This window comes from Aphelocoma coerulescens (genome assembly GCF_041296385.1).
Source record: "Aphelocoma coerulescens isolate FSJ_1873_10779 chromosome Z unlocalized genomic scaffold, UR_Acoe_1.0 ChrZ, whole genome shotgun sequence".
Taxonomy (NCBI): domain Eukaryota; kingdom Metazoa; phylum Chordata; class Aves; order Passeriformes; family Corvidae; genus Aphelocoma; species Aphelocoma coerulescens.
Genome location: NW_027184085.1, coordinates 44723223 through 44737055, shown reverse-complemented (window position 1 = coordinate 44737055; position 13833 = coordinate 44723223). Strand labels below are relative to the sequence as shown.

Genomic DNA, 13833 nt, shown 5'->3' with positions numbered 1-13833 from the left:
AGAGTTTGTAAAATAATTAAATAAATCAATCTTGCTGCACAACTCCTGCCTGCTGGATCTTCTCCTCCTCCTCCTCCCTATGGCTGCGGGACACGGTGCTATACCGTAGGAACCAGGCCTGCGGTAATAGAGGGAGGACAGAGAATGTACATCAATGATACAAACACAGTTCCTGTTTTCCTTCTTCTTCTTCTGAAGTTTTTTCATAGCAGCACAAGCACTTATTCAGCTATTTTTGGATCTGTTGGAGAGATGACCTGGACAAGAGTCAGGGCACATCAGAAAACCAATTAAGTAAATAACCAACTAGACCAACCCAAGGAAACCCAAACCCAAAAGAACGAGAAGCCCAAATACAGCAAGACCCCTTCTTCAGTGGCAAGATCACTACTCATGAGCAGTACTGCGATGGCAGCATTACACCTGTCACCTGACTGTTTCAGGTGTGAACAGAGGTACCAGAGCTAGCATAATGCCCATGGGAGGGGGTAATGGTAGCATGTCCTGGGAGCTCAGTATGTACATGCACAGCAGCTGCACCTGAGTCAGTCTGAGTGTTCAAGCTGGCTTGGCTTAAGTGACACAGGGCATCTCTTCATTCACTTAAAATCCCTGCATTGTGGTGACAATCCCACAAGATTCAGTTTCAACAAACCAGTGCATGAGAAAGAGAAGTCTGTATTTGACCTTCTTTAGCAAAGTTTTCAGGCCTGCTTACCAGAAAGCAAGGAAACCGCTTTCAGATCTGCAACAGCATGCTTGTTTTCCTCAGTTTGGCCCAAGTCCTCCTCTGAGTTCCAAGAAGCAGGAGTAGGTCATCTTGTCCTTCAATCTGTATTCCCAGAAATAGCCAGAAATGGCCAGCATTTCATTACAGAGGAACGAGAGAAATTTATCGCAACAAGGCTGGCTCTAGGGGACCAAAACTTTCCAGCTTGTGAAGGTGTATGTGTGTAGCAGTCTGACTGGAGGCATGTCTCCAAAAGATGTACATGGGCCACACACCCCAAGTTCTGAGCAGTGGGGTTTAGTCACGGGGTTATTTTTAGAACACCAGGACTAAAGAGAGTCCCAATCTGTACAAGGTGTCCAGTGTCAGAGGAGACATAATTTCTGTTAACGAGCAATTGCTCTCCAATTAACATCCACATGAAGATGACCATTTAGCCCCTCCCAGAATACTTGTGCTTGATGCTTGTGTGGCGCTATGTATTGAATTACCAAGCAGCTGCTCTTCCGTGTTTAATTAGCAGTTGTGAAATTAGTGATGTTGCACGGAGAAGGAGGTGGCACCGCTGCTTTTCCTGCACATCAGCGGCGCCGATGGGCTGGGGGTGCGTCTCACACTGTCATCTAGTGGCCGATGTCCACCTTCTCGGCTGGGCAGCAGCAGCAGCAGCAGGATACGGCAACGATTCTAATCCCCGAAGGCTGAAATCTTACGCACATTTGTATCTCAGTGTTTCTTCAGAGACAGTGATGGTGATGCACCTCGTGGAGCACAGTCCTAGCCCCAAGGAGGTTTCATCAGACAGCTGAGGTAGACATCAAGGCATCCTGAGTTGGGGTCTCTAGCTAAATTTGGTGAAGCTTCTAGTAGCTCATCATGGCACATACTTAGAGGAACCTAAATAAGTGTGTGCACCCTCAGTTTTGGGTGTCCCATCTCTCTGTAAGTCCTTCATCATCATAGCACTGCATGAATTGGCAGCTAGCATTTGGATGGAAGTGTTTCATGTGTAGGGAGTGATTAGAAATCTCCCTACATCCTTACTGGAGAATATTGCCTCTACAATAGGTCCAGCTGAATGGCACACTCCTAATCTGCCTCAGCACAACCAGACAGCATCTGGTAGAAGCACTTTGTGCCAGCAGAGGTGGTTTTGTACTGAATAGATTAGGAAGGATTTGCCCACTGTTTTGTCAGTTGAGTTGCAAAGACAATAAGGTGGAAGTCAATAACAGCTTAGTAAGACACAGAGCTAGACCAAGGCAAGAACATCAGCCTCTGATAAAAGCAAGCATAGGATATGATTTCACACACTTTAATAATGTTCCATACTCCACTGAATGTTCCAGTTACACTGATTTACAAGGGAGAGTTGTATCAGTAGTTTTCCATTTAGGCACAGCTCTTCAGTAATAAAATTGTACACAAGAGTCACATCACTACACACAATGTAACAACAGTAAATTTTCTTTGTACAGATGAACCTGTTTGGACAAATCACTGTGATGTTTTCCCTGACCAAAGGTAGTCAGTACCAATGCCTACAGGTTAAAGTCATGTCTAACTTCCTACTCTAAGACCCTTCTTTCTACAGGTCATACGTTTTGTCAAGCTGCTTCTCCCACCAGAAAGATTTTGTCTTGGACACATTAAAATTCAAGGTTTGGTAGCTGCACTTGCAACCTGTCTGGGCAGCCATCATTTTTCCAGCTCTGACAGCTCAGTATTTTTGTGTACGGTTTACCAGCACAGAACTGAGGTGCCTTTGCAAGAGAATTTGAAAGCTTCCTTGCAATCCAAATGGCAGTAAACATAAACATTTGAAAGAAAAAAAGGAAAATTTCTGTTACAACAGAATGACTATTTTGTTGTTGTTGTTTGTGTTTAAGCTGAACTCCAGTGTCCAGCACATTTTTTTCTTAGGATTTACATGATTTGTTCGGTTACATGTTTGTTCTACATAAGACAAGGTATTTTTTCCATTAAAAATATGTATCTGGTTATTTATTGGAAAAGGGAGCTCAGAAATGGTATTATCTTTCCATGTACCACTATGTTTGCATAACCAGTATAAAACCCTACCAACTTTGTTAGAATCTTACTGATTCCTGCTAGACATCATTTTCAAGAATGAGAAGGCCATAGGTTGACCATATTCCCAAAAAGGTTTTGTCAGAGGATTCCTACCTATTCTTGCCACTAGGAAGTCTATGTGGCTAAATCTAAGCTCTTCCCTCAGCCCACAAGTGACTGAGATCACATCCCAAAATATACCGTCCCTGTGGACACTCTCTATCAGTCTTACCTTGGGATGACTTATTCTTGCTGAAATTTATGCTACTGTCTATAAAGAATACTCTTACTCCAAGTGTTCTCTGAATTTTGTGAAAGATACGGGAATGTATTAACACCATATGCAGAGGAAAAATTCTGTTCCCTCTTCATTGATGATGTTTACTTTAAGGATTGCATTTGACTGTTTCATCTCACTGAGCTTTCTTGACTGATAGTGGCAAATAAATTACTTTGTCCTGAAGACCTTGAACACCCTGGCTGTTCACTACTCCATATTTAGTACAGTTTCAATGAGGAACAACTCATAGGGGTAGAAACACACTTTTTGCTTTGTACTACAGTTTCAAATGTGGTAAAAAAACCCCAAACATATCCAAAAAAACCCAAACCCCAAAAAAATGAAAACAGAAAAAACCCCCAGGTAACATATCTCCAGAAGTTTGAAGTCCATGTCTGTTTTGAATGTTCATATGTCCTTAAAAAATGTTTTCTCTACTGCTGAGAATGCAGCAAAACCACTACAAAATTACATAGCTTTCGTATATCTATTCCACTCCCTGTGAGTTGTTTTAAATTTGAAGAGTGCATTGAATTAAAGAATTTCAAGTGTTAAAAAATAATCTCCACTATTGTTTAATCACAGTAACACCTTTTAATGTTTAGTGTCAGAAAAACTGCATATTATGGAATAAATACCAGCATTTGTTTGTTAAGATCCCCTTATGATCATTTTCAATAAAATATTTCATATCAGACAAGCACTCTATAAGATCACAGCTTACAATAGCCATTTACTGAAAACAGGGTAGATGCATTTTTCTGGTGCAGGTATACACATCCCCCAGGATCCTCAAAGCATTTTTCCTGTCTGTGCAGGTAAGAATTCAGGGCTCCACAGAACATATCAAGTGTACTGAAAATTTCTGGGGTAAGAATACTCCAGTGCAAAAAACATCTCAATGCAATAGAATCCAATACATACAAGGGGACATTTTATCTCTATTAGCATCTGAAAAGAACAAACTATGCACTTACAAGGAGCAAAAGAAACACACTAAAAAAAAGCAGACAAATGCTCTAAGTTATCTATTTTTATTACAAAATTACACTTGGTGTTAGTTGCATACAACAGCATAGGCTGACAGTATCACACAGCTGCTCCCACATAAGGCAACAGCTGCAGTGCCTACTTGCACTAACCAGGTTACTTTATATCCCCTATAGCTAAGTTACCTGCAGTCATTACTGCAGCATCTGATGAGACAGAGCTAGGAACCACAAGTGGGTAAGCCAGAAATGGTTTTAGTGCTTCACAGAATCATAGAGTAATTTACGTTGGAAAAAACCTCTATAAGATCAAGGCCAACTGTTAACTGAGCACTGCCAATATAGTAAGGTATAGCTTTATGTATTTTTAGTTAGGAACTAAATCCTTTACTCAGTACATTTCAATAATTAAGCCTTAATACATTTCTTAACTGAAGCTAGAGGTATTACCAGTAGCAGCAGCAACCCAGGACTATATAGCAGTCTGCACTCCTCTTTCATTGCAATACCTACAACTGGACTTTAAACTCGTTGATGACCCTACTTAGTACAGCTTTAGAACAGCTTGAAAGCTTAACACTGTTTTCTTCCATCTTCAGTTACTGCTGTTTATCTGTCACTGTGCTGCTTTGTTCAGTGCCTGAACTGTGCTTGCTCTTAAGGGACCTTCCAATGTATCTCCAGTACTCTTTTCGGATGGTGTCTTTTTCTTTAGCCAGAATTTCGCACAACTATGGAAGAAAAATTAGAGATTGGAGCATTATACCAAAAAACTTACAGAATCCTTAACTATAAAATGCATACAACATATATTTCAGACAGTATTAGAAACACGTTTCTCTGCAACATTTGTTTTATTTGCAGGATTTGTAATTGTTCAATGACATCAAACTGATGACAATCCCAGTTGGTAGTCAGCCAATCTGACACTGCACAAAAATCCCTCCAGCCCCATTTCAGTTGTAAGAGTTTCCCTCTGACTCATTTCCATGCCTACCACTCATCATCCATGCCAACCTTATTCAGCCTGTAGTAGAAGCACAGTATACTTCCTGAGAACCCTGAATGTCTTTTAGTCATCCAACAGGTTGTAAACCACTTAATTCCAGGCTCATCCTGCTCTTGAATCTTCAGTACTATTAATGGGCTGACAAGAGATATTTTATTTCTCTTTTTCCTCAGAAGACTGTCCCAAAAGGGTTCTCCATGCAAGTCAGTAACCTTCTCTCATACTATGTTAAGTTGGTGCAAATACTTCTACATGTTCAGGGTTTTTTTTGTTTTGATCTCGGTAAGCAGCACAGTAGAAGTCAATCCTACTTACAGGACAGGCTGTGTAAATTTTACACAGTATGAACACTGTCTACAAATGTTTTAGTAAATTCCCTTTTATTATGCAGATGACATGGCCTTGCTCAGTGAAATGGAGTTAAGAAATTAGGAGCTTTGATACCTAAATAGAGAAGTCAAAATCAGTGAAATAGTATAAAGGGGACATGAATCTAGGAGGTACAACTGCAATTATTTACAATCTGGTCCTGGAACACAATGGAAAAATGCTGAGAAAGAATAACATTGGAACACAAAGACTCCAGGCAAAAGTGCAGCTCTAATTACATTGAGTTCCAGTCTGTGCCACAGTGAATGCAAAGTGTTCTTGTAAAAACTACACTACAAACGGCACCAAGGACCAGCCAAGTATGAAGTTCTGGGAGATACACAACATTGCCCGAAGTAATTTATGCTCTGTAGGAAGTGGTGCCTGACATTTCTTACTGATAACCCCAGTGCCTGCTGGCCATAAGCTAATTCTGCCACCTTTCTTAGAAAGGGCTAAGAAGGGCCAAAGGAGCTCAATAGAGGTTGTTTGGAAATGGATATTCTGAGAAAAATTCATTAACCGACAGAGAAGAGAGTGAGTTCATGCTAAAAGTTAACATCCAAAACTCTTCAATTGTTCAAACATCATCTTATTTCTGCATGTGGTATTAGAGACCTTCCTTCACTACCAAGTGAAGAAAACTTAAAGAGTAATTTCATAACTGGCAAGTTATTACTTATATTTAAATTCAGGAGATCCTTGTGATTGTCTGGATTTAGTGTTAAACTCTTCATAGACCTCTTGTGATTAACAAGTAACCTGCTCTGTTTATGAAAATCAATCCCATTTTGTCAAGCTATAAAACCAGACAGGAACAGACAGCATCCCTCAGAAGAAAAACTAAGCTCTCAAAACCTACCTCCAGTGCCTTGTTCAGTGTTTCTTCCTTGTTATCACACTGGTTTTCTAGCATGTCTTCATATATGTCCACAAGAAAGGCAATCAGATAGGGTGAACTGTGACTGGGCTGTAAATTCAACAGTTCCTCCAGCAGATTTGGATACTTAGAAAGACCACGATCCTGTAGAATCCTAGAAGAGAGGTTAATAGGCTTGACACGTGGCAATGGGAAATCTGGTGTGAGTAATTGTGTTTTTGTTATGATTCCTTTACTTGGAGATTAGTTTTGAAATCAGGCTGCAAATACAAGTGAGTCAGAAAGTAAGCAGCACGCAGCACTAGTACAGCCTCCTGTTGTAATAAGCTGGTATAGTTTTTGTTCAACTGAACAGAAATTAGACTGAAAGCATGTTTGTTATTTCCTGTCTGTGCTTTTTAACACAGTAACATTACAAGTCAAGTTTTTAAAATCATGAGAAGTACCCGTAGTCCTTCCACAAAACTACAGGGCCAGAAGCTTAGTGAAAATTACGAAGAAATTAAGTTATAATATAATAACACCTTGTGATAGTATTTGCCTGCATGCTTAAGCACACTACATTAGAACAAACAGCAACAAGTTCTTGTCAATTAAGAAGTAGGCATCAGACACCTTCTACAGATATTCTTTTTGTCTCATGGAGAAATACACCTCACCCTTTTAAGTAGTTCCAAGCGCTCTCATTATGTGGCACTGCAGTGATCATCTCAAGAGTGTACCTGCAATAAAAAGATAACAGGTCACGAATGCAACCAATAACAATGCAGTTAGAAATTACCTGAATGTGCTCAGAAGATTCCAAATACATCTCTCTAGCCTAGACTTCACTCTTTTTGCAGATAATCTCAGCTCGGTAGATCAAAAATGGCTCAGAATATAATCACCAGGCGTCTCAAAGAGGCAGACACTATGAAAACTATTTTAAGTGTTCAATTTGCCGGACTTCATACAAAAATTAATAAGTTCCCAAAATTATTAGCGGTAACACTGAGAAACAACATAATGTACTCTCCTGGTATGCTAAAAGAATAACTTTTATCTTGATGCCCAGAAATGGCAAGGGGCTGAAAATGGCCAGAGTACCTGTGCTCTGTTAACATGACTGCAAGCAGTATGTTCTGTACCTATTTGCAGAACGTTTTCCATGAGGCTGCACTCAAGCAAACCCACAGAAAGGCAGAGCTTGAGCTTTCAGCTCAGATAGCCGTCTGCAGCACTTCTGTGAAAGTAACAGTGAGACAACTGCTGTAAGAGCAAAGCAACAAAAGGCACCTCCCATACAACCACAAGGCCACATTTCATCTTCACAAAACAGATTTATCTTCTGGCTTTTCCCAGCATAACCAGATATCTGATGATTTTCAGAGGCTGCAGATACTGATAAAAAGTTGTATCAGGAGTACTAAAAAAAATACCCACAATCCTAACTCTTTTAACATTCTGCAGTCACTACGACAAAGACCAAGTTTATCTACCAATAAGAGGTTCTATAATGACATCTGGCAAGTCTTAACCTTAGCCAGCCTGGTTCTTAAGATGGTATCCAATTATCTTGAGGAGATCAAGGGAGGATGCCCAGACTAAACTCTGGAGAGAAAAAGTTGAAGCTATCCAAGTCTAAGTCATGGAAATGGTTCAGATTCATTCATCTACAGGAAGGTTATAAACTGGAAGAGAAGTACAACTTCTAGAAGGTTGCAAAGACAACCATGAAAGATGGTGAGTGCTGGGATCCTCTAGGAATAATGTACCAAAGGACCTATTCAGAGATTCAGTCTTTCTTCTGAAAAATAACTCTATAAAAAATTGCAGTACCTTATTTTAATTGCTTCTTCACTTTTGATAAATACCTTCTCATAACCATCAACCCTAATCAGCAATCTGAGATGTGAAAACCATATGAAGAAGCTTCTTTTACCACCACGAGCAGTAAAATACATCTAGAAGCCCAGTTTGTCTTCAATTACAAACCTGCAACCTAGAAGCAGTGAGCACAAAGCTCTTTTTCCTGAAAACCAGCCATCTCACAGAGGTAGTTCTCTTTGTGCCAACCACATACTCCTGAAAGCTCCTTTGTTTTTCCAGCTGCATAAAATTCCTCAAAAAAAGGCAACTCCTCTTCCTACAATCTCTGTCCATATTACTGTATTGGGTTTGCATGGCCTGGTTCTTGGTAGTGGGGGAGGCTACAGGGGTGGTTTTGTGAGAAGCTGCCAGAAGCTTCTTCCATGTCCATTAGAGCCAATCTCTGGTGGCTCCACAGATAGATGTGCCACTGGCCAAGGCTGGGCCTATTGGAAATGATGGTAACGCCTCATGATAACATACTAAAGAAGAAAGAAAAACAAAGGTGGTGGCACAGTTTTATTTGCAGCCAGACAAGAGCAGAATGAGAACATGCGAGAGGAAAACTCCGCAGACACCAAGGTCAGTGAAGAAGGAAGCGGGGAAGGTGCTGCCGGCACCAGAACTGAAGAGGGCCTCTTTTCCCAAACTTTCTAGGGGTAGAATACTGATGAACAGCACAACAGTGTCACAGATTTTCTGCAGGTTGTCCCACTATAACTAGTTCACCATAAACCCCAAAGTTTTGTTTGCACAATAAACAGCAGATCAGGAAAACAGATGCATGATAGTAACTTGCCCAGGGTAAGCAGAGCTTGCTTCAGTCTAACACTTGATCTGCTAACCATGAGTGTTAGTCCCAGAAGTGAACAAAAACCAGGAAACAAAGGCCACGGGGACAGTGAAAGTATTCCTTTGCCTTCATGTAATGGAGACTGTTTAATGTGAGCCTGAATAGCGTTACTAACCGGACTTCTCTGTCTAGGACTGCTGGGTCATCATAGCCAGTGGTGTTGAAAATGACAAAATGTCGTTGGTTCCAAACTGAGTTGTTTCTCACATCTTCTCTCAAAAGCTGGTCTACATAGTCCAGTTCATTGTCCCATAGTTTGAATTCCTATAGAAAGGGAAGAGAGAGTATCACAATCAAAAGTTTTTATTTTTTTAAAATACTCCTCGTTATAAATATTATTTTAAATTCTCCTCATTCCTAAGTTGCCTGAACATCAGATAGAGCGTTTTTTGAAGAAATCAACACAAAGTTCAAAGAAAAGTAAGTACAGGTGCACTAGGAACATGCTACACTATTCAGTGGTATGCAAAGGTATTAGTTCAACATTAAATTCACACACATAACAGTAAGTAGACAACAATCCAATTTTTTGAACTCACTTCCTAAAAGGCAAGTTTATAGCTAACCTCTGACAGGTTATTTAAAGAATCAAGAGTTCTGTGGATACAATACCTGAATAACCCATTGTCTGTGTTGCCAGGCATGGTAATTTTTGGCATCTTGGTTAAGAATGTCAGCTATGAACTCAAGCTCTCTGGATGGATCCTGAAGCCACTCAACCAGCACCCGCCTGTGATGCCTAATGACAAGAGGAAAAGTCTAAATTTTTTTTGGTGACTGTGTGGTGTGTATTAAAGCAGCTTATAGCAACTGTACCACTTAGGAAAAAAACCCACTAGTGAAGTACTTCAAATTAAGCATAGCAGAACATTTTACTTGGCTCTGAGAAACGTATGATGCATATTTATATTATAAAAAATTCTAACCACACATACACAATGGCAAATCACCTCATTTTAGACAAGTAATGTTCACCTGAAACAACATACTTCCACACTCATGGTCAAAGTCTTCAGCAGAGTAAAATTTTCTAGTACTGCATAATTTCTCTTGTAATAACAATACTGCTCTTTTCCTTATTCCCATTCATTTCGGAAAAAAACCCAACAACAGGCAGGCAAACTCCAAGACAACAATAAAAGAAAAAATACTAACTTCTATTTGTTTTCTTGGTTGCCTTTTCACAAGTCTTTTTTTTTTTTTTTTACCTGTCAGATTTATTCTGGCAGTTTAAAACTTAAAATTAACAAGAAAACAAGACCTGCTTAGCATGTCATAATCATATGCTTAGAACAAGTATCTGAAAGGAACTTTGACATGATGCAACTCCATTTAATTCCTCCATCACAACTGATAGCCACTTTATAAAAACATTAGGAATTGAAAAGAAAGCACGATTTTACCAGACTTGGTAGTTCTTTGGCTGATCTTCAATGATAGCTGTAATGTACTTAAGTTCCTCATGGAGATCCTTTCCCAAAGACTGCAGGAGGACTCTCCGGAAATGCCTGTATTTTTAAAAGTCAAGCATTTGAACACTGCAAAAGGACTTTCCTAAAATTCACAGAGAGGAACATAGGATCACCTTTGTTCACAATTCTTGTAAATGATATTGAGCTAAAAATAGTACAAAAACCTGAAACCTAATGCAAAATCCTCAACCACATATCTAGTTCTGTTAAAGGGCATTCAATTATCGAACAGCGGAGAACTAGAATGTAACTGGTTACAACAGTACATTATCTAAGACAGTAGCAATCATGTTCAAATTAACCTGTACCCATACTAGTTTTTGTCATGGAAACTAAGACTTCTGTGCTTGAAACAATGTAAACTTTCTGATTTTATGAAAATTAGTAGAATAAAGATGTCCAAGAGATACTTGTTAGCATTTGCAAGTTGAAAGGCCCTACTCTGAGTATCAGAAATTCACTGTTTATTTATTACCTAACTGAACGGTAGGTAACCTGAGAGATCTTTTAAAATGCACTATTTAGTAAATATACAAATTATCTGCTGTCATGTTTTTATGCTTCTTCTTGAAGTCAACTGAGCGCATCTTCAGCATTTTGCCATGGCCACATTATGAGGTAAGTGATCTAATTTAAACAGAAAAGTCCTTTTTGTAGCTAGCCCTGACCTTGACTGATAATATCCTTAAAGACAAATGAATGAAAACCACTGAATCAAAGTGAGGCATGGGAAATACTGAACAAAGGCTTTCTTTGGAAGCTCACTGGAAATCTACACTACTCTTTTGTGTAAATTCAACTAGGCATGTCCTGATTCAACTAACAAAATATTAAAGACTTAAAAGGTAGGCAGTCGAATGACCACAGAAATAATCCCAGAGTTATTACATACCATACTGTGTAGTTTGCAGCATTTAACTCAATGGCATCTGCTGTTAACTTGAAAGCTCTTTCGCTTCTCTCATCCCGCTGCAGAACAGCCCGGAAGTAATCATAGACATCTCGGACTAAAAAGAAAATAGCACCTTAGCCAATGGCCTGAGTAGGGGGTAAGGTTAATAATCTTTTGAAATTCCTTCCTGTTTTCTGTATTCTAAATACACCTCTGTGAAATGATAGCTACCTATTGCTCTGACAGCATTTCCAACTGAGACCTGTGCATGATATTAGCACACCAAAAAGCTGCACAAGTATGTTAGAAATACACCATCAGAATAATATCAAAAACAATCATGAAAGTTCTGTGCTGCTTACTCACACTGCTTCACCAGTTGCAGGAGCTTCATGTTTTGCTTCCACTTGTGGGCTGGAAATGCCTTGTGACATGAACCACACTGTCTGCTATATTACCTCTTAAGCCATAGGATTTTAAAGGAGAACCTTGGCTATTAACATCTCAGGTGAAGATTCAGATTCAGAGATGCTTGGTAAAAACACCACACACAAGCACCATAACACAATTAATTAAATTAATTTCTTCACAGTATCACTCTAGAAAATGTTATCCAAAAAATGAAGTCTTGTTTCAACAATGGTAAGGGCAGAACATATTTAAGACTTACATTTTTCACTGTAGATGATCTGAACAACAGGATTTGGCCCATCATTTTGAGGTACAGGTTCAATATCGGCCCATTCCTTCCGGTCCCTGTAAATACATATTTTTGTCTTTTCAATGGTTCTGAAAAGCACAAAATGCTACTCAAACCATGACATGCACAAACCTGTGTCCAGTACACATCCTTGCTCTGAACAGTCACTACTATTTTAGCTACATTATTGTCTGTACCACAGCATATAAACAGGTAAAAGTGTCCCCAACATAAGGAGGACATGGAAGTGCTGGAGCAAGTCCAGAGGAGGGCCACGACGTTGAAAAGAGGACTGGAGCACCTCCCTTACGAAGACATACTGAGAAAGGTGGGGCTGACCACCCACCCCACTGGTGGCTGGGTGGGGACCTCAGAGCAGCCTTCCAGGATCTAAAAAAGGGCCTACAGGGAAGCTGGAGAGGGATTTTCCGTCAGAAACTGTAATGATGGGACAAGAAATAATGGGTACAAACTGAAAGAGAGGAAACTTAGGTTCGACATTAGGAAAAAATTATTTTATTGTAAGGGTGGTGAGACCCTGGACCAGGTCGCCCAGAGAAGCTGTGTATGCACCAGCCCTGGCAGTGCTCAAGGCGATGTTGGATAAAGCCTTGAGCAACCTGGTGAAGTGAAAGGTGACCCTGCCCCTCCCACAAGCTCCCCACTCCCCCGGCCCCAGCTCCGCCGCTCCACGCCCCCCACCCCGTGACGTGCCGCGACGCCGCCGCGGCCGTACCTGTACAGCACGTAGCCGTTATCCTCCCCGTCCTCCTCCTCCTCCAGCAGCTGCCCGAAGCCGCCCTCTGGCTCGCTGCCGCCGCCCTCCGCTTCCCCCTCCGCCTGCAGCTCGGCCACCGCGGCCCTCCCGTCCGCCGCCATCGCTCCGCCGCCGCTTCCGGGGCCCGGCTGCACCACAGAGGCGGGGGCGGAGCGGCAGCGCGGCCCGACAGCGCCGCCCCTGGGGCGGAGGGCGCAGCCCGCGGCGGGGCGGCGGGCACGGGGAGCTTCCTGCCCTCCACCAGGGAAGCTCCCGCCCTGTCTCCACATTGGGAGTTTACACAGCGCAGGGAAAACACAAGTGGCGCCGTTTTAGGTTCAAGCCACCTAACAAGTGTAAAAGGTGAAACTGGAGAAGGTTTTGAAACAGCCGCTGCTTACCAACGGGTGAAACTGGAGAAGGCAGCAGACCCAGCAGGAGCTGGGTGGGGTTAGCCGGGAGAAAGGAGGCTCAGGGGTGACCTTACTGCTTTTCAGCTACCTGAAAGGAGGCTGTAGCCACGTGGGAATCGGCCTCTTCCCCCAGGCAACTAGTGACGAGACACAGTCTCAGACTGCACCAGCAGAGGTTCAGGGCGGACATCAGGAGGAATTTCTTCACAGAAAAGGTGATTAGACATTGGAATGGACTTCCCAGGGTAGACTGGACCGGGGTCCGGTTGACAAGGTGGTGTTCTGTCATAGGTTGGACTCGATGGATCTCAGAGATCTTTTCCAACCTAAATGATTCTGTGATCCCCTAATGTGGTGTTGGTCAGCAGGACAAAGTAGCCGAACTGAAGACAGGTGTTAGAGAACAGCTGATCCAGGGGTAGGGGGTTGTAGTCGGGGGCATTTGGAGATGCAGTAGCATGAAAAGGATTAAAGACAGATGGAGCATGTGCAGTAGCAAGGGCTGTGCATAGATCTGCATCTATACTGTATTCTCAGGGAGGGGGAGAAATCATTCCAAATGTGGTGG

The 13833-nt window shown here is 41.5% G+C and overlaps 1 protein-coding gene across 1 annotated transcript; it reads right to left on the bottom strand.

Moving 5' to 3' along the window:
• Nucleotides 1–3654: 3654 nt before the first annotated feature.
• FNTA (farnesyltransferase, CAAX box, subunit alpha) lies at nucleotides 3655–13142 on the bottom strand. Its single transcript, XM_069001784.1, has 9 exons — nucleotides 12832–13142; nucleotides 12066–12151; nucleotides 11396–11510; nucleotides 10435–10539; nucleotides 9644–9770; nucleotides 9147–9295; nucleotides 6990–7052; nucleotides 6313–6484; nucleotides 3655–4803 (listed from the first exon to the last, which is right to left on the bottom strand). The coding sequence occupies exons 1-9, from the start codon at nucleotides 13140–13142 to the stop codon at nucleotides 4672–4674; spliced, it is 1260 nt and encodes a 419-aa protein (XP_068857885.1). The 3' UTR covers nucleotides 3655–4671.
• Nucleotides 13143–13833: the final 691 nt, after the last annotated feature.

Excerpts from the sequence above, each read along its gene's own strand:
- FNTA (XM_069001784.1), bottom strand. The coding sequence starts at position 13,142 with ATGTGGAGACAGGGCGGGAGCTTCCCTGGTGGAGGGCAGGAAGCTCCC. Across the intron at positions 11,511-12,065 it reads GATCATCTACAGTGAAAAAT|TCCGAGATGTCTATGATTAC; the intron begins GTAAGTCTTAAA and ends TTTTCTTTTTAG. Across the intron at positions 7,053-9,146 it reads GTCCTAGACAGAGAAGTCCG|GTACACTCTTGAGATGATCA; the intron begins GTTAGTAACGCT and ends TTTTTATTGCAG.